Consider the following 20,630-nt stretch of genomic DNA (forward strand, 5'->3'; position numbering starts at 1 on the left):
AAAATGCATCTTAAGTTTTCCTGCTGGTTCTGGTTGTTATAAGAAAGAGACTGTACTGTGTAAATTTATTGCTCACCATGTTGTTTGAGAGGTAATTTCCAATGCAGTTAGCTGATTAAAAAGCTAAAAATGTTAACAAGTTTTCCAGCCTATACCATCCAGGGCTTTAGTAAAGTGTCATACAGCTATTGTGAATATCATGTCAGTTAGATTAGGTTTGGAGTGATTACACCAAGAAATAACAGGGCATAGATGTTTCAGGAACAGTAGAATGGAAGTCTGCTGTAGAAAACTACCTTTGTGTTACTGCTTCATGATTGTGTCAGTTGAGGAGCTTTTTAATTTGACTGTGTGGTTTTGTTTTAAGGTTCCACGTGTTCCGGTGCATACGCTTGCTATGGTTGTACCTCCCCAGGAACCTGACAGAACGCCTCAAGAGAACTCTCCACCTCTTGTGGGAGTGGTGAAAGGTTAGTATGCAGCCCTTCAGAAAATACATGCAGTTTGGAAAGTGTTAGGCTACGGGATGTTATCTGAATGCTTATGCGTATCATAGTCTGCTCCAGCAATTCCTGAACACCTGTAATGATACCTGAGCCTGTATGATTGAATATAAAAATATTTTATGTAGTGTGTAGTTGTTGCTAATTTTCTTGTTACACTATCATATGATAGCACTGGCTACTGGGCATGTTTATTCTCATTTTTTTGGAAGATGATTTCTGTAGTCCAGACTGATAAACTCTAGGTATGCTTTGAATATTGATCATTTAGAATAGTTACTATTATCCATAAACTTGATATATCAACTTATTCCTGTTTTTAAAATAGTAGTGCAAACATGTTGGCACTGTAAAATGCCAATGCAGATCTACTTCCCAGAGGATGAGTTTTCTTATTATTGTAATAGTACTCTTGTAAGTAATTAGGGCTGTTGCTTTGAATGTGCTTTAACTTACTGGTTAAAACTTATTTGCAGTCATTAAATGGCAAAGCTGTGCCATCCAGTTACAGATTGTGTTATAAATCTTTGCTTCCAAGCAAGCTCAGAAAGTGAAGCACATTGTTAAGTTGGAAAGTTACAACTTCGAATGATTTAGTTTCTGAATTCTGGTTTGGAGTTTGAGGAAATTAAATGCTACAGCAGTCAAAGCTCTTAGATAGCTTTATTTAATTTGTTTATTCTGAAAGTGTTCAAGGATTTCCTAAAACAAGCAAATAACAATGCCAGGGGCACAAGTGACTAGCGGGGGAGGAAAAAGAAAGTGTACCTAATGTTTCAGTGTATAACTTTGATTTTCTCTATGAATTTATGCTGTGTGTGTAACTGTGTGTGTGTAAATACAGTCACTGTGTAGGATGTGCAATACTGCTATTTTGGCCCAAAAGGATGTAAGAATGTGCCAGTTCTGTTTTAAATAATGCAGCAAAAACTACGTGCTTACATGTGCCCTTAAAATTAATTAATTTTTAGTACTACTAAGAAGGCTAGTGTTCTGGTAATGCAGCTTATGATGCATCAGAGTCAAAGAGAGAGCAGTTGATTGTGTCAGAAGACTGAAGTTATAAATTTCAAGTCTGTTATTTAATCAGATTGAGATGCAGATAGTTCATGTAGCTTAAGAAGTAGAACTCATTTAAAAAAGAATAAACTTACAAGAGATGTCAATTCATATTTTAGGTATCTTTTTAGCAGTACTGTCTTGCTGGAACTGTTACCAAGAGATCTAATAGTTGTCAGTATTTCAGTATGTGCTTTGTGTGTCAGCCAAACTAGTCTGTGATGAGTTACAAGAGATACAGAGATTTGAAATGTGCCATTGGTCTAATTAAGAGCCCTGTGTCTGAAGTTATTGTGCCCCTAAAATCTTTAGGGAAAAGTCAGTATTTCTGCATTAAATGCTGTGTGGTCATTTTCCCTTTGTTATTCTAACTGTAATTGAGAACTTAGTATTTGCTGGTTTTTTGCTCTTGTCTTCGGACACACACATGGCTTTATTAGACTTCACTGTTAGACTTGGGAGATGAAAGATAAAAGAGGGTGTAAATAAAAGATTTTCACTACTTCCACGGGGAAAAAAAATACAAGTTCTCATGTAACAGTTACTTATTTTAGAGAAGACAAATTCCTTGCCTGCAGAGTCTCCTAAGTTTTTTCTGTAGACTTGCCTCTGTGGAGGAAGGAGAGGAACACCTAGTTTTTTAACTTCAGTTTGGTCTTTTTTAGGTGTTTAGATTAGTTTCACAAAAAAATGTAGTAGGAACAACTCATTTCCTAAAGAGTTCTTGAGAAGTCATGTGGAAAACTAGAATACACTTTTGTATTATCATTACGGGTTAAATATGCTGTGAGGCTTTCCAAGAAGTTATGGTTTAATTTTGATTGACAGTGTTATCCTTACTCTAGTGAGAAGGCTTATGGAATAATTGCCATGGAGTGTTCTGGCAAATGATTTGATTTCAATGTTTAGCAACTGAAAATAAATGATTTCTAGAGAGGGTAATACGCAAAGGTGGTAACCTGGTATTGATGAGGTAGTCAAACAAAGCAGCAGCAGGATTTTATTTCATGGTACTGAGGAGAACTTGACTCATGTAATATGGAAAGGTTGCTGTTAGCATGCTTCTAGTATGTGGTGAGCATGTCCATGTGAGAGGGAAATTGTGGTGTAGTTTTGCTTGCCTGGTGTCTATCTGTTGTTGTCCTCTCTTGAATGCAGTCTGAATTGCTCAGCAGAAAGCAGTAATTTTGATGCAGCTCCACAAGGATAGCATTCCCACTAGAAAGGAGTGCAGTATTTCTATGATGACGGAATGGCAGATCTCTCCTGCTGCTTGCAGCTCTGACAGGCTGGGGGCGCAGTGCAGGGCAGCAGCGCAGCTCCCAGGAGCGGATCTCTGTGCCTAGCGCCAGCCGCTCTGCAGCCACCGAATGCTTCCTCCCTCCTGCTCTCCAGCTCTGGCACTGGGCAGGTTGGCCACCTGCAAGGCAGATGGAGTAGAGCGGATGACAAAAGAACCCTTTATGAACTGTTCCATCTGGCACTGTCTGATCGTCACTGGCTTAATTCTTTTCCTGTTAGGAAAGGTTGCTCTTCACACTCAGTCCCTTACAAACATACTGTGATGCTCAGAAATGGTGTGTGTCATTTTCATGTGGCTGTGTGAACTGCTAAGCCCACTTACTGGAAGCTGTGAATGTCTTCAGGCTGGGTTTGGAATTTTGGGTGCACCTTTGAAGTTTTCTTGTTTAACTCAAATTGTGGGCCATTCCAGTGTACAAAATCCTTGAAAAGAATGCTATTACATTTCCCTAAGAAAATAGTCTCTGTAATATTGTTGCCACGATAGTTTTGCATAGCTTGCAAATGCAAGCTCCTGTTAAAGAGTGGGACCCAAAGCTCCCAGCAACTGTTAGTGTTCTGCAGTGCCCTGCCTTCGTCTTTCATAGAACATGCTTGATGAGTGTTGTGCCTTGCACCCTCAACGTGTTTTTAGAACATCGTTGAAAAGCAATGCACTGAAATAAAGGGATGCTTAGGGACTCCATGCAGAGCAGTGCTATTGTTTTCTTTGTTAAAATATTTGAGCTGAAGCAAGACATTTTTAAATGTGTTGATTTAATTTTTATTTTATTTTTTTTTTTTGGAAGACAGAGCTGTCAATGGTCTTAAGTGTTGTTTTTTTTCTCCCCAGGTTTCTTGTATTTAATAGCTAATGTGAAATTCTAGTTTCAAAATAACTAATTGGCCATAAATGAGGATTCAAAAGGCATCAACATGCTGACATTCAACTTCTCCACTGTTGTTTTTAAGTAGAGAGCAATTTGCAGCATTTCTTATTTGGAGAGTTTGCTTACATATTTATCAAGAATTCACCAGAGTTTACAGGCTTGTTATTTGCAGGAAAGCTGTCCACATCTGCCCTTTGTCCCTGAGAAGGAGGTCAGAACACTCTAAAAGTTGAATAGGTTGGGAATTTTTAAGCTTTTTATTCCCTGTATCCTCATGCTGAATCTTACTAACAATCTAATATCTTGGAGAAGAACATTAAATAAAATCGTCTTACTTCTGAAATCATTGAATGTTTTTACTCAAATATATGACTTCTCTGCTTAATTCTGAGTTATATACTGAACTCATGCATTGTGTGAGTTATTGAAAGATCCTAAAGAACAGTGTGCCCATAGAGGTGGATTATTCTGTTTAGGCAAAATGCCTTCCTGAAAGTAAAAGGAGGAGGAAATACTGCTTGCTAACTTCACGACTATTTTTAGTTGACTTATGTACTTGATACTCTTTCATATGACGTTAGCAGTGCAGGCAGATGGTAGAAATCAGGCAGATGTCCCCATGATCACACGTTTATTAAAAATATTTTTACAAATGTTTGTGAAATTCTGTTCCTTGGAAGCTTCAGTTGCCTGCCTACCACCTGCTAGTTTAATTACGTTGTATTAATTTTCCATTTAGATTTCATCAAGCCCATAAACAAACAAACAAACAAAAAGAAACAACACAAAAACAACAACAAAAAAATTCTACAAATCAAACAAACCAACCAACCATCACCACCTTTGGAAGAAGACAAGAAGACTAAGGTTGGAAGATAACCAAAACTTACAAAGCCAAAAGTTGAGTTGAAGTTGATTATGGTTTGGTTTCAACCATGTAATCATTGCACCTCATCTCCGAAAGTTTGCTATAGAAACAGCTGCAGGAGTGACAGGCAAAAATGCCACATGGTTTACAAGAGGAATGTAGTGGAATAGAAACTCGCTTGAATGCTCAGCACTCTTTGAATCATCCTGTTCTTGTAGAAGAATCAAATCTTTCCTTTCTCAGTTACGTAATATTTTATTTTGTGTATGTGGGTTGGCTGCTTATTTCTCTGTGGTCTTGGAACTGAGTTTTTTTTTTCCTATGAATTGTATGAATTCCTGTAGTTAAATGCAGAATATTCTTGCAGATTCAATACTGAGCTCATTCTATTCCTGTTGAAACTGACTACAAGTCTAATTCTAAAATTCAGTTTAAAAACAAACAAGGCCTGAACACTCCTTTTTTTCCATGCTGAAGCGCGAGAATAACAGCAGACAATTTTTTTTTTTTTTTTTTTTTTAGTTCTAGGTTATACTATCAGGAAGATCAATACAGATTTGTGTACTAGATATTGGCTTCAGTGAAGAAAGTGTGTTTGAATGTGCATCACAGTTGAATTTTTTTTCTTGTCACTTTTATTATGTCAGGAAAATCGTTTGGAATTTAACTGTTGTGTTTTGATCTACTTGTTTTCATTCACAACTCTTGAAATGAGAGACCTGTCAACAAACCCCAGAATTTCATGTAGTAAAAAGTAAAGCAGAGTGAAACTATTGCTGGTGGTGGCCAAGATGAAAACCACTAAGGTGAAATGCAGGAGTAATTAGCGATTGCATTGACAAAAACTTCCTGAAGAGCATAGTGGATTATAAAAACAAACTTTTGCTCTTCATGTTTTTCTGGAAACAGTTTAAAGATCAAGTACTGGTTTTCTTCAACTTTGGTTGCTTGCTTAGAAATGCTTTTTCAGTGTGTCTGTCTTTACCAGTTTATCAGCAGTGCTTTTAGTGTAGAAACTAGGCTTTGCTTGTGTGAGAGAGTTGTATGTCTGCCTTGTGTCCTGGACACGTCCTTTAACTTGCAGAAGTGTCTGCCTGTGCTATTACTGTAACTGACAAGGGGGGTAGCAAGTCTAGATGGCACAGCTAATAACAGACTGATTAGAGGTCAGTGGTTCTGTGTAGGTTCATTCTGGACAGATAGGACTTTTCTTGTGCTAATTACCTGTGAAAGGACAAATCAATTACTTTCTTGGAAAAGTAAGCCATCATGTAGACTAAGTGGCAGGACTAGAAGAGTTCCTAGAGAATCTTGAGCACTAGGAAGGAGATACAATATCTGGCTTGTTCACTGGTATCAGCCCTATGGAGAGATGTTGTGTTAGTAGATTATTAGGGAGGGACTGTTTCCTTCCTCTGTTGCATGTGCCCATAACCACTTTGGATCTTCTGTCAGATGAATGATTCTCTTTCCCATAAATTTGATTGCCTGATATCTGGTGGTGGTTGTACAGCTGCATCTGGGCTTTCACTGTATTCATTTTGTACCAAAGGGGTCTTCCAGAAGAAGTCAAAATAATTGATGTGGAAACCAGATGGGCTACTTAGTATTCCTGGGTTTAGTCTTGCATTAGGTTGGTTTTATAGATTTATATTACACTAATATACATATATATTTATATATTGTATATATTTTTATATTAGATGTTTATATATCTATTTTATATATGTAAGTTGAAGTAATTATGGCCTGGCCTGACTGGATTTTTAATTCCTACCTGTGTTTAAGTATTTCAAAAGCAAGGGTATAAAATAGTGTCTTGTTCAAAAGTATATACTAAAATGGGCACAGTGTTTTTCAAGATGCGAAGAGTACGTAGAAGAGATTTGAGTAAAACCAGGAAATCACTGCCTTTCAATACTTCTAGTATTCTCCAGTGTTTACACTTTCAAAGCTACCAATAGCATCCTCTCCAGCTCTGGCTTGAACAGGCTGTTATGATGACAATGTCAAGTTCAGCAAATCTTTTTTCCAATTCCTCACGCTGTTCCTTTATTCCCAAGATTATAGTTGGCAAGCATTTTCTGGTATAGAAATGGTGATTTGGAATCCATAAGGCAGCCCCATTGACTAATTGGAAGCTGATTAAAGTACATATCTGCACCTTTTTTGGAACTGAAGAGCCTAGATGTCCACTTGCATTGTGTCCATATCTGTGTGCAGTCTGCCCAGCACTATGCTGTAGGCTGTCCTGATTTTTCTAAATTCTATTTTCAAAAGCTGTCTGAACTGTCAGCGCCTGTTCCAGATCTGCGACATTGTTAGGATAGTTGGCTTCTCGTGAGACCAGCTCTGTGTCTCTTGTTCAGCACAGACTGGAAACGCCCAATCGTTATGTAGTACGGCTTTGGCTCTTCGGTTTCTCTTGTTTTTTTTTTTAATTATTATTTTTTATTTTTTTTAATGGTAAGATTTTCCTATGACAACAAGGCTTGTTTTTCTACTCGGGTGGGAATGAGTTGAGTTGGGAATGAGTATTGATACTTCATAATCTTGGGGCTCTTTGAACTGCAGCTTTTCCTTCCTCTGGAGTGAAGGAGGCTGTCCAGAACTCTCAGAAGTCATGGGAATGCTTTGTGTTCTGATGAAGATGGTACATACAGTAATCTTAGGACGACTGTAAGAAGAGCAGTGTGAAGCATTTCCTTCTCAGCTGCGTCTTAAGTCACACTTACTAAATTGTTTTTGCTAATTAAGAGAACTTGTGGTAGAACAGCTTAAGTTTCAAAGCACCAACTAACTCCTTCTTTTATTATAATCTAACACAAATGTAGAAAAACATTTTACATAATTTTAGTGAGTTAGATGTTTCTGATGGTGGTCTCAAATTATATTTTATCTTTTTGAATTAAATCTCAGCTTTTAAAACAAAAAGATAACTGTGAAAAGCTAGAAGTGCTTTGGAGCCAAAGAGCCAAAAGCTTACAATAGTCTTGAGCTGAGTATCCACCAGTTAGTCCACCAAGTCAGTTATTGTTGAACTTTGTTTATTCTCTCCAGAGAGATTGTCTTGGAATTTAGGATTCAGAGACAAAGCAGCAGAAAAGTTTGGAATGTGTGTTTAGCTGGAGGTACTGATCTTTCAGTACATGGCAGTGATGGAGAGTAACTAGATGGGAGAAAATGTTCAGTGAGGGGATCTGTCTCAGTGTACCTAGTATTTTGGTATTGAGCTTTTGGTATGCTGAGGTTAGATAGAGTGAGGTGTTGCTTTCACTTCAGAGATTCTGTTTGGTGAAAGTATTCAGCATAGAATTGATTCAACTCTATTTTATTACTTTTTCTTTCTCTTTATAACAAAATCCTCACACTTGTTTGTTTATTCAATTAATTAGAGAAAAAAGTGCAGTGTATGTGGCTTCTTTTTTCAGAGCAGTGTAAAATGGAATCAGTTGTATATTAAATTTTTGGTGAAAGAAGATCCAGAGAAAAATAAATGGATGTTTCAGGGAATTTAATCCTTCCAGAGCTTGTGGAATTTAGTTCTTGGATCCAGACTTCCACTTTACTGTATAATTTTTAGATATCTTCTTTCTTAGGTAGTTCCCTTCGTGCTGAGATGTGTGAGTCTGCTTTGTAAATGTTCAAGATGTTTGCTTTTTAAAGCAGCATATATTACTGTTTTAGGTATAGATAATGTTACTGCAGAAAGTTACTTGGTCAAGCTAAGTCTTTCAGATCTGTAATGAAACTATCTTTAGCTGAATGTAAATTAATTAAAATGTAAGCACTGAAGATCTGTTTGCAAGATCTGGCTGCTGCTATGTGAGATTTCCGTGACAGCAGCCTGTGCAGCATGGAGGCAGTGCCTTGTGAGCATTGATAGAAGCTGTGCTCTGGCATGGTATGTTGTTGTATTGAAGGTTTTTGAGCCCTAATAGTGAGGAGAATTGCTCCTTTCTTACTGGCTAGAGGGAGGCAGGGAAGGTGCCAATTTTCTGTTGAGCTTGGTATGCCAAAAGGTGTGCCAAAGCTTTAAAATGCATTTGCATATATTTAGTTTGCACTGGCTGTATTTTGTTTGTAATGTGAAGGTGGAGCATTTTGGTAAACTAGTTCAAAATACTGCTTTTACTGTAGAGCTAACTTTCTCTCAAAAGTAGAGTGCTTTTGCTGTAACTGCTGTTGGAAGTTAGCTTCTAGAAAATAGTTTAATTTGCTCTGCACCTCAGAACAGCAGTGAGAACTTAACAGATTGTTTTTAACTGCCTCGCTCTTGCTGATTTTACTTCCAAGATGGACTGTTGTGTGTCAGATATCATAAAGGTTCCTTATTCCTAAAAATTAAAGCAGCTGTGTTCAAGGGAACGTTAGAATCCATACTAAAAATTCCAGCCATTTGCTTTGCTTTGTCCTTTCTGTTTTAATGTAGAGCATAGGGTTTTACCTTACTATGGTTTGAAGGATGTGCGGTGTTAGTTTTAAACATTTTTAATTTTTTTTTTTGGTGGGTGAAAGGGGGAGGTTTGGGGTATCTTCAGCATGGCATTTTTTCAAACATTTTTCATGTGCTTAGGTGCATCCAAGCAGAAGTCAAGTTCCCTGCAGGTAGCAGATAAGGACCTACTGCCACCTTTTCACCCATACCAGCCTTTGGAATGCATAGTAGAAGAGACTGAAGGCAAGCTGAATGAACTTGGACAGAGAATTAGTGCTATTGAAAAAGCACAACTTAAGTCATTGGAATTAATTCAAGGTGAACCTTTAAATAAAGATAAGATTGAAGAACTTAAAAAGAACAGAGAAGAACAAGTACAGAAGAAGAAGAAAATATTGAAGGAGCTACAGAAGGTGGAAAGGCAGTTGCAGATGAAAACACAACAGCAGTTTACCAAAGAATATTTGGAGACCAAAGGTCAGACAGACACACCACTTCCCCTACAGCAGCAATGCCCACTTACCGGGGTCTTCCCAGAAGTGGAAGCTGATAAGGGTCTGCCAGAGGATAACTTTTCAGAGTTACCTCAGGTTGACATAATCTTGTCAAAAGATGATGAGCAACAACATTCTCCACCACCTGCTGAACAAATAGAATTTGTCCCTATCCAGCCTTTGCCAGCATCGCATTGTAATTTTTCTGGTAATTTAGGTTATAATGGGACAGAGTCTCTTGAACTTCAGAAAGCAATAGGTAATCAGCAGAATGTAGGACAGCAGCAGCAAATTGCTGGGCAGGGACTGTTAGTTCAAGAACCAGACGGATTAATGGTTGCCACTCCAGCACAGACGCTTACCGACACTCTTGATGACCTAATAGCAGGTGGGTTAAGAAATATACCTATGTTTGCATTAACCTGTGTGCTTAGTTTCCCTTTTCTCCTTCCCTGCAAAAATACCTTGAGGTTTTCTAGTTTGGGAGTACTTGCTTATGCATAAAGTTCCTGATTAGTACTATTAATCCTAATAGTGACTTCCAGTTCTAACACAAGACTTTTTAACAAAACAAACAAAAAATCTCTTCTCCTGTACTGGAGATCTCTTGTAGCCTCTGGCATTGTCTTTTTCCATGCTACTTTAAAAAGCCTAATTTTGATTAGCAGTGCCCACTAGGAAACTTAAAAACCTGATGTTTTTTTTTGTCTTCTGTAGAATTTTTCGTGCAGGCTTATAACCACAGTAGATATATTTAGTATCTTAGCCCATCTCTAAAAAAAAATACCTTCATTGGTATTTACAAACGTATTCCTCTTCTTTCTGCTGGAAGTGTTGCTACAGTTTAAAAGCAATCTGGAATCCATGCACAATCATTTAATTCTGCAGTGGCTTGTGTTTTCAGAATTCATTTTTAACTGTGGTTGTTATGCAGGAATGTTTGCTTATTTCTTATAACGTAGCGAAAAAAAAAAAAAAAAAGTGTCCTGTTATCTGGATAAAAAGGAAAAACCAAAGCATTCTTCCACTTGTATGTGATGGTATGAAGAGGAATTGAAGTTCCCACACATTAGGTTGTGAGATTCATTGTGAAATAGAGATACCATTTTTGTTGACTTCATGTCATGTATTTGAATAGGATTTGTGTTTACTGCTGGAGGTGTGCAGGGCATAGCCGGTGTTGTTTGGTCTGTAGTGGGTTGTTTCTTTGTTTTTATTCTTAATTACCTTTTTTTTTCCTTTTTTTTTTTTTTTTTTTTTTTTTTTACTTTTCACCTTGTGTCTGTCCCTCAGCCCTTATTTTCCTGTCTTGTTTTCCCCTCTTCATAGTTACTGCCCTGTCTCCTGAAGTTTGTTTCAAGGTTTTAGAAATGTGTGGTAAGATTTTTCTGGTAACAAGTCCTGTGAGCTTTTAGAATGTTGATAACCAGAATTGAGATCAGGCGAGTTGAGGCTCACTTTGCAGCCTTCCTTGGAAACTCAGTCGATCCAACGGTTGTGATGTAGTTCCCTTCATCTATGTGGTTTTAGTTCAAATACATCTTTTTGTTTTTAGAGTATCTGGTTTAGTTCCTTGCTGTTCTAGGATTTTCTTGGGAGTAGTGAGGCTGCTTAAAAAAAAAAAAAAAAAAAAAGGCAATTGGATCATTCTGAAATAATATTTCTCAGGATTTGGAACTGCAATGTGGAAGGAAGATTTCAAACAAATAATCAGCAACAACTCAATCTATGAAGTAGTTACTGTTTCAAAGAGTTGAAGGTATCTAGCAGAAGACCATGCACTATATACCTATTAGAGTTTAGCAGCTGTGTGTTATGTACTAAATAGCCAGTGTACCCAAAATGAAAAATTGCTGTAATCAACTCTTCCAATTTTGTTTTAGGCTGGTAATGGACTTGTCGAGGATTTTGCCAGTCTACTCTTTGAAAAAATTCACGTTGTCTTTTCATTCACCGATAACATAAGAAAAGAGATAAACTTCAACTGTATGCTATTTGTAGAGGGGGGAAATCTCAGACAGAAAGAAATGTTTTCTATTCAAACATTTTTTCATTAAGAAAAAACATCTTGACTGTAAGACCTTTCAGAGGAAACATGCTGCTTCCTTTTGGTTTTCTGATTTGCTTGCTGTTTTTGCAGGATAAACCTAATCTTGTTTCAGAACTGCAAATAGCACACACTCCTAAAATTATTCAAAATTGTTATTTTTTCATTTTCTTTTTTATAGAAATGCAATTCAAGGAAACATTAGCTGTCCCAATTCCAGATGCATTTGCAAAAATTACTGCTATTGCTTTACTTTGTTCCAAAATTCAGAAATTTGTTTCATTAAAAAAACAAAAACAAACAAAAAAAACAAGAACAAAAAAAACAAAAAACCAAAGAAACAAAAAATCCTGCAAAAACATTGAGAGAGATTTTTAGATAATTCTGTTCAATTTAAATCCTGGCTGTAGGTTAAATTGTCATCGCCCTAAACTTAAATTTATGCCTATTTAAAAACAAACTGTAAATCTAACAAATCTTCTAAGTTCTTTGTTTGAAAGAGACCTGATCTTTTCCCACAAATTTATTTTAGTGATTAACTTGGTAAGGAAATAATGAGCAGTAAAAAACACAAAGCCTGACTTTTTAAAAACCAAACTATAGACACTGGTTAAAATTATTGTGAAAGGGGCTCAGTGTTTGGTGCACGGGAAGACTCCTCTTTTCTCTCTGACTCAGAATTTGGTTTGCCTGTGAAATATCTCCCTTGGTTGCAGTGTCGCTGGTGGATCTACTGGGGCTGTGCAGCCTGGAGAAGAGAACGCTGTGAGGTGACCCTGTGAATTCATTATCTAAAAGGGAGGTGCAGGAAGGATGGGGACAGAGACTTTAGCAGGGTCTGTGGTGATAAAACAAGGGGAAATGGCTTCAAGCTCAGAGAGGGGAGATTAGGTTAGATATAAGGAAAAAGTCTTTTACAGTGATGGTGGTGAGGCACTGGCACAGGTTGCCCCATGATGTATGTCGCAGATACCCCGTCCATGGCTGGTTCAGGCCCTGGGCAACCTGATGAAGCTGTGGATGTCCCTGTGCATTGCAGGGGAGTTGGACTATTCAGCCTTCAGAGGTTCCTTCCAACTCTAAGGATTCTATGATCTACATTAATGGTGGTGAGTGACCCTTGATTTAGAAGAGATAATAATTTTATTCCTATTGAGTATCCGTTTTGTATTAAGTCTGCTTTAGAGGAACAGAGATGTTATATCAGCTTTTACCCAATGCACTGAAGTAACTGTGATTGTTACTCTTACCAGTGGCAATGGAAAAAAAGCAGTTTTTTCCAAGCCTCAGGTCAGACTGGTTCTAGGGGATGCCTTACATTTCTACTGAATCTTTATTTTGCCACATAGCTTTCTTGTGACGGCATACACAAACGGAGTATCTTGTCTCCTGCATCATGTCAGCTAATTGAATAACTGGTAGGAGATGAGGTGGTACAAAGTGTTGAAAATCTCAGTGGCAGTCAGAATCACTGGTAGGTAACCTGAGTCCCTTCTTTCACAAAGCTGCTCAGCCTGCGCCTGAGCTGTGTGGCAGTAACTGAATTACCTTAAAATGAAGCAACTCTTTTTCGCTATAATGGAATTTATTTAGATGTCATAAAGGAAAACTTTACAATGAATGCCTAATTCGGTCTTTGAAGGTGTGACATGCAGTCAAAATTTAAATCTGATTTACAAAAAAAATTAAATTGACACGGTACAGTTTAGGGTGGGAAAGCAATAAACTTGGATCACATCTTCCAGTATAAGAGCACAATTTTCACTTCAATTTTCATTATTCAGTACAAGTTTGGGTTCTTGTGCATCTCACCTTGCATTATTGCAGCTTCATTGCTGTTCATATTGCACGTTTACCTCAGTAAATTTTAGATTGCTGTATATGTATTGGTACTTTCCTTTTTTTTTTTTTTTTTTTTTTTTTTCTTTTTTTTTTTTTAAGGACATTCAAGGTGAGGTACTTTCTTTCATGTTACTAGGTTTTGTGTTTAGTTAAAATGTTTTTATCCTGTTTTGCTCTGCTGATTTTTGCCAGGGGTTAGCATTTTTTTGTGCTTCTGGCTGCTTCTCCTCAGGGTGTTGGGGTTCAGAAATTCCAGATGTTATAAGACACTTAAATTGTATCTGGATCTGAAATTCTGGTTGTGGTTGGTTATATAGAACTGGAATATTTTAAGGGAGCTGTTTTAAAGGTGTGATCTGTGTGTTACTTTTTTTAGGATTGCTGTCTGGAGTATAACTAGTTACTAGGGTTAGCTGGAGTAAAAGAGACTCTTAGAGTATGACATGGTTACCCCTATGCAAAAGCCTGTGTACAGTAACATGTTATTTAAAAGCTCCTAGGGAAGACTGAAAGCAGAAAGACTGTTCTCTCATGAAAACACATTGTTTTCTTTGTCCTGAAAACCAGTGTCTGAGGAAAGCAGGACTGAAATACAAATCCAGTGTTCACGAACATGCGTAATAGTTCTACAAATTCTGGGTACACTGCAGCTCTGGTTGCATCCAGAAGCTGTTTGCTTAAGGTTCTGTCAACGTCTAAGGAGTTTTACTGAGATAGAATACTAAGTTCTGTTTGTTTTACTTCTGCTTCTTCTGATAATTCAGAAGAATTCAGAAGATAATTCATAACTTTGGGAAATAACCATCTGTGTCTTTGGAGATTTCTTAGGCTTCACCATGATGCAAAGAAAGTCTCTTTGGAAAACTGTAAACCCATCTTAAAATATGAGGAGATTGGATTTTGCCATTTGTCACTTAAAGTTTAGACCTGGTATAACATAAACTTTTAAAAAGTGTCTACAGAAAAATCCACAATATACGTCACAAAATGTTTTATCAAGATGTGAGTTACACATTGCGATCACAATGTGATTTTAACTTATTTTTTTAATCAGTGCCTCTTACCTTGTTAATTGGCATCTTTTCTTGTGGAAAGAAGAAATATCTGTTCTGTTGGAAATAAACAGCATTTTGAAAAGCTTTTGTCTTAAAGATGAAAGCAGCACATTTTTTCTGGTCCACTAAAAACCCTGCAGTGTCACTTGGAGTCACTGAAAGTGATCTTGTTGTTGGTCACTTGTTTTGTATTCTCCCAACGGTCTTTCCATAAGCACTGCCATCCATTCGTACCTCGAGCTCCTGTGCTGTGCACTGTGTGGCTGTCGGGACAATGATGCTGGTTTCTGAGACCAGAGTAACTGCTGTTACCTGGGCCAGGCATGGTGTTGCTGCTACTCGGGAAGACCATGCTTTAGCTATTGGTTGTAAATAGAACTTGCTAAAAGTTAGCCATTGGCATGTTCTCTGCAGTTTCCCTCTTGCCTTTCAGGCAGACCCTGCCCGGCTGATTATCTGAAGCCTGATGGGCCTGGTGCCAGCCAGGGCAAGGGACAGGTATTGCTTCATCTCTGGCAAAAGACTGCGTTCACAAATAGAATGACATCCTCTGCTGGGATGAATGGGTTTTGGAAGGCTGGTAACTGCTGTGTGGTGATTGAAGGGGGTGTTCTTGAGGGACAGGCTCTGGAATGGGCATCTTCCCAGACTCAGTTAACTCTCATTTCACACAGAGATTTGCAAAGATAACTTGCAATGAAGTTTCCAGCATAATACTTCCAGTTTAAAATCTGTATATCCTGTAATCCTGCTTGTTCATTGAACATGAAACGGGAGGCAGAAGTGCTCAGCTGTGTCTGACTGCAGAACACAGACCCCACTGATGCTTCCATTAAGATATCCTCAAGCTTGTCGGACATTCTAAGGAAGTGCAAATTAACCTAGGGAAAAAGAAATCCTGCAATTTTGTGGATACAGTAGTTAAGAGGAGAGGGTTAACTACTGGCTGCTGTAGGACTCTTCTGAGATTGTATTTTAAAGGTGATATACAGAGACAGTTTGTGTTTCTCTTGCCTTTGGTCTGTTCTCTCACATTTGCTCTTACTGTTGCTAGGTAAAGTGAAGTGCTTAAAGCACACACCTATATCAAGCACGTGGTGAGAACTGAAAGTATGCAAGAAATACTTTGACACTTTCAGTTATGGCCATGAAAAGTAGAGAACTCTTTGAATCTGTCAGCAGCAGTGAATGAATTCCGTTAAGGAATCTTCAGGCGGCACCAGCATGGTCTCTGCACACACCTGCTCTGTATTATTAGCCATGCACATCTGAAGCTACAGGACTTGAAAGCATTGATTTAATGTCTTTCTTGACTTAAAGTGAAATTAGTCATTTATGGGTGATACAGTGTTTTGTATTTTGGAAGGAATAGTCTTCAGAAATCTGAGTAATATCTGAATGCACATCAGTGTGTTGAGGGGGGATGGGGAAAATAATGATATTACATGAATTTTTTTTCTCATCTGCTGCTTTAAGTGGTAATCCATACTAAGCAGATGAAGTGTGGAAACTTTGAAACCTAAAGCACAAACCTGATTTCTTCATGAAGGCTGAAGCAAGTCACTTTGGCATTCAGATAAGAATACTCTGTTGTTGAAATGTGCTGGCCCAATGCTAATGCTTGTTTACAACTGTAGACCAAGGAGAGCACTTTAGTGACTTCTAAAAAACACAGTGGGAAACTGTCACCTCAAAGTCTATATGTCCCAGCCCCTGTTCATTCATTCACCCATCCATGTGCTATTGCTCTCTCCCCAGCTAAACTGACCCACCTAAAACTTACTCCTGTCTGTATTTCCTTTGTCACATACAGTCAAATATGAGTAGGCTTCATTAGTGGTGTTAGTCATGTTGAAGATTTCTCCGAGATCTTTCCATCTGCAATGTTTATGTATGAATAATTGCCAGTGTGTGTGTTGTTAATAGCATTGTGAAGGCTGAACTATTTAATCACAGCCACACTGAAAGGTTTGTAGCCAATACATAGATTTGAGTTAACCCTTCATCTCCCCTTGTCACTTGAAGTATTTGGACGAAAGCAAAAGACTGTACTAATTATTTCTTACCTGAAGTTAATGTTCTCCATTGGTTGTTTGCTTCAGGAATACTGCAATGCATTACATGCTTAGGAATAATTAAAACTAATAAAATATTCAATCTAAAGAGACTGCACAGGGTAGGAACTGGCATTCCAGCAGTAAAAGTTACTTGTTAAATACAGCTGTTTTGCAGGACTTTTTGTAAAGTGCATCAGTAGTTGTTGTGTTAGACTTCCTGGCAAGTGACCCCAGCTGAGATGAGAGCCTTTGGTTTGAGTTCTCTTCAGATGCTTTCGCTGGTTTAACAAGGGCAGACTAAGGCCTTATCCCAATGCATACGTATTGCAGGGGTCATCTCTGCTTGATCTGTTAAGGCTTTTCAGCTCTTACCTTTAAAATAAATAATGTAAAAACTGTTTCTCAACTTCTTAATTATTTTTTAAATTTAAGTATTAAGTTGCACTACCAAAATATTCTTGTCCCTGAGCTGAGATGTACCTTCAGAATGAAATCTTTCAAAGGCTGTGACCAATCAGAAATAAATCCTGGGGAGCACATGGTTTTCAGCTTTCTTTTCCTTCCCCCCTTCCCTCCCCTCCATCTCTCTCTTCTGCCTTTCTTTAGTTGTTGTAACTCACAGATGTAAGTGGCTGTCAACTCTTCTTGCTTTAAAAACTTTTTCTGAAAACCTTCGAGGGAAAAACTTCTGAATTCCAGATTGATGCTTCATTTTTGAATGTTAGGTTTGTATTTTATTGATAAATTATCCATCTGCTTAGATTTAGTGTATGATTCATCTTTAGTGGTGAAGATGAAATTTAGTTATCCTTTTAAAATTCTATAATTTGTAATGTTTCTAATGTGACTAATAAAATTATTTGTCTAAGTTAACACAGTTTGGAGATAATACTTACATTATTTTACTACTGAAAAACTTCTTTAAGCAAGATACCGACATGTTTGTTGTTAGGAACACTTAATTTGTTTTCCTCCACTTCTGTTTTGGCTTCGGAGTGTTGCAGTTTTACAGGACTAAATCTTTCTCATATAAAATGTAGAACTTCTAAGAGTGGGCTAATAATGCATTGTTGCTTTCCAGCTGTGAATAGCAGAGTGCCCAGCGGCTCCACCAGCTCCTTGCACACTACAGAATCCCCTACGCCTGAGCCCTGCTCACAGGCATCGAGCAATGTGGTGTCACAGTCAGTGCTCCCTATGTATCCTTCAGTTGACATCGATGCACATGTGAGTAATTTCAGTTAGTTTTGACTAGATTTTTTTTCTGATAAGTTCTGAAAGGAAAAATAATAATCTAGTAGCATTAAAAACACTAAAGCTCTCTTAAAGTATTTTTAACTTTTGAATATTTTCTTCTTTTTCCACCATGCAGACTGAAAGCAATCATGACACCGCTCTAACCCTTGCATGTGCAGGAGGTCACGAAGAACTTGTTTCTGTACTAATTGCACGTGGTGCCAATATTGAACACAGAGATAAGAAGGGTAAGCTGAAATAGTAAAAGTTTGCTTTAGAACTACAACTACACAATGTTTCAAATAGAGATTTGGGAGCTTTTGCTTCTGAAAGTGTACAAAGCTTGCAAAGATGTAGAGTTCTAGTACGTATGTGGAAACGTATACACCACATAGTGATACTGTACAGCTTTCGATCCATATTTTGAAATGAAGTTATCTATCTGAACGGCATATAAGGCAAATTTTTGAAATACAAAGTACTTCTATTGTTACAGTTAACCCAGCACAAAATACTTAGCATCCTGGGTAGAGTTGCTAATCTGCTCAGGGATGTGATTTAGTGGTGGGCTGTTAGAATGATGTGGTCAGGTTGTGATTGGGCTTGATGATCCTGAAGGTCTTTTCCAACCTCTGCAATTCTGTGATTCTATGATTCTACAATTTGAGTAAATATCAAATCTCAGCTGACAAGGCTAACGTGGAGTAGGAGTCAGGCTGTGTATCGTGTCATTCCCATTAGTCAAATTCTGCAAAATCGTATCCGTTGTAGCTGAGAGAACAGAATTATCGTGCTTCTCTCCCCAGAGGTCATGCTAGCCACTGGCAGTAAGCAATGTGCGCAGGAATGCGTATTATCTTCTTGGAACTTCAGTAGGAATTAAATAGAAAACAGTGACATGTCTAAAGACTTGAATTGGTCAGTGTAATCCATATTGGTCAGTGCAGTACTGTTCAGGTTGTTGTTGTTTTTTTTTTTTTGTCAATGAACCTTTAAATGTAGCTGGCAAGAGTCATGCCTTACATGTCTCCAAGTGTCAGGGTCAGTAGGGGGCTAGGAGAGTGCCTGACAGTGTTTGGGCATTACTCAGAAAATACTCCATCCAGGAAAGACATAGCTGAGCAATAAAAATCACTGTAAATTACATATTTCTGCTTAAAATTTTGAGGTATCCAGTTTACTTTTAACATGATCGTTTTTTACTAGGTTTTACGCCTTTGATTCTTGCTGCAACTGCTGGACATGTTGGTGTAGTGGAAATTCTGTTAGACAAAGGTGGGGATATAGAAGCACAATCTGAGCGCACAAAGGATACTCCGCTTTCACTGGCATGCTCTGGTGGACGCCAAGAGGTACAGACATATTTGTCCTTGAGGGATTTGATTTTTTTGCTCGTTTTTTTTATGTACAAGTTAGTTTTTTATTTTGATGGCATAGTAAATCTTTTTTTTCTAAAAGCTTTTTTTTAAATTGAATAAGTGTAGATAGTTTTAGTCTCCTCCCACAAGGAGAGGGCATTTATTTTCTACATTGGCCCTTTCAGGTTGTTGATTTGCTGTTGGCCCGGGGAGCAAACAAAGAGCATAGGAATGTGTCTGACTATACACCATTAAGCCTCGCTGCATCTGGTGGATATGTCAATATCATCAAGATTCTTCTCAATGCTGGGGCAGAAATTAATTCAAGGTAACCTACCTCATATGAACCGTGTGTAGGACAGATGCTCTGTTGTTGTCTTTTCTGAGTCATATATTGGAATCTGTAGTTCTTTCAGAGCTCCTTTCAGCCTTTCTACAATATTGATGTTATTATTTATGTTAACGTTACCTTGATTAATGCTTTTAATTTACCTTTAACTACCACAGACAAACTTCATCTCCCTTATATCTAAGTTCTAAGCGATGCTGTAGTCTGCAAACCTGTTCCTTCTCTCTCCGTTTTTTACCCTTCTGTGATCTGGAAGTCAAATGCAGTTTTCAATAGAACCAAGCAAATATATTTTAGCTGCTTCTCTCAAACCTCCTCTTTATTAGTTGTAGGAAAAGTAATGTTCTTTCAGTCACTAGAAAAACTTTAACTGTATCTGCATATTAGAAGCATGTGTTCCTGAATCAGATGCAGCCTTGATTATATGTAGTTCCATACTTGCGTGTTCTTCAGCCATTTGAGCATCTAAAAGCTGAAACACATTTTACTTGTTCATAGATTTTAGTTATCTGTTGCATGTGGTTACTCTGCTGGTTTCTGATAAGCAATTCAAAATTGCTGGTACTGCAGGAGAGTGGATGTGTTTGTATATATTAATGTTCATTTTTGGCTTCCCATGAAACATTTTCCTCTTAGATACACCTGCATTTCTCAGAGCATTCACCAGTTCTGGGAACTGCAGTTTGTTTCTTTCTCACTAGGACTGGGAGTAAGCTAGGTATTTCTCCTCTGATGTTGGCTGCTATGAATGGCCACGTACCTGCTGTGAAGCTGTTGCTCGATATGGGTTCTGATATTAACGCCCAGATTGAGACCAATCGGAACACAGCCCTCACCTTGGCCTGCTTCCAAGGCCGAGCAGAGGTGGTCAGTCTGCTGTTGGACAGGAAGGCCAATGTTGAGCACAGGGCAAAAGTGAGTATTTGAACTGCTTTTCCATATAATTTACTTTAACAAGCGCGTTTCTCTCAGTAGTTATTTCTTCAAATTATCCTATTACTACTCTATATCCTACTCTTCTAGCATTCATCCTTCTCTTTTTCAGTGGTTCAAAGGCAAATCAGTAGTGAAGGGAGGTGGATGTTTAACAGTATGTTTTTCTTTAATTGAAAGATATTCAAACACTGTGTGCTGATGAAAAATTAAATTGTAG

At 37.9% G+C, this 20,630-nt stretch overlaps 1 protein-coding gene across 3 annotated transcripts in view; it reads left to right on the forward strand.

Moving 5' to 3' along the window:
- Nucleotides 1-20,630, forward strand: part of ANKHD1 (ankyrin repeat and KH domain containing 1) — a 99,160-nt gene that overhangs the window by 56,767 nt on the left and 21,763 nt on the right. For all 3 annotated transcript variants that reach the window (XM_052684479.1, XM_052684480.1, XM_052684481.1), the window contains 7 exons: nucleotides 368-470; nucleotides 9,178-9,921; nucleotides 17,616-17,761; nucleotides 17,907-18,018; nucleotides 18,977-19,122; nucleotides 19,314-19,456; nucleotides 20,179-20,392. In XM_052684479.1, the coding sequence (XP_052540439.1) occupies nucleotides 368-470; nucleotides 9,178-9,921; nucleotides 17,616-17,761; nucleotides 17,907-18,018; nucleotides 18,977-19,122; nucleotides 19,314-19,456; nucleotides 20,179-20,392 (1,608 nt within the window). The remainder of the gene's footprint in view (nucleotides 1-367; nucleotides 471-9,177; nucleotides 9,922-17,615; nucleotides 17,762-17,906; nucleotides 18,019-18,976; nucleotides 19,123-19,313; nucleotides 19,457-20,178; nucleotides 20,393-20,630) is intronic.

The sequence above is a fragment of the Tympanuchus pallidicinctus genome, unplaced genomic scaffold, assembly GCF_026119805.1.
Source record: "Tympanuchus pallidicinctus isolate F22 unplaced genomic scaffold, pur_lepc_1.0 scaffold21, whole genome shotgun sequence".
Taxonomy (NCBI): Eukaryota; Metazoa; Chordata; class Aves; order Galliformes; family Phasianidae; genus Tympanuchus; species Tympanuchus pallidicinctus.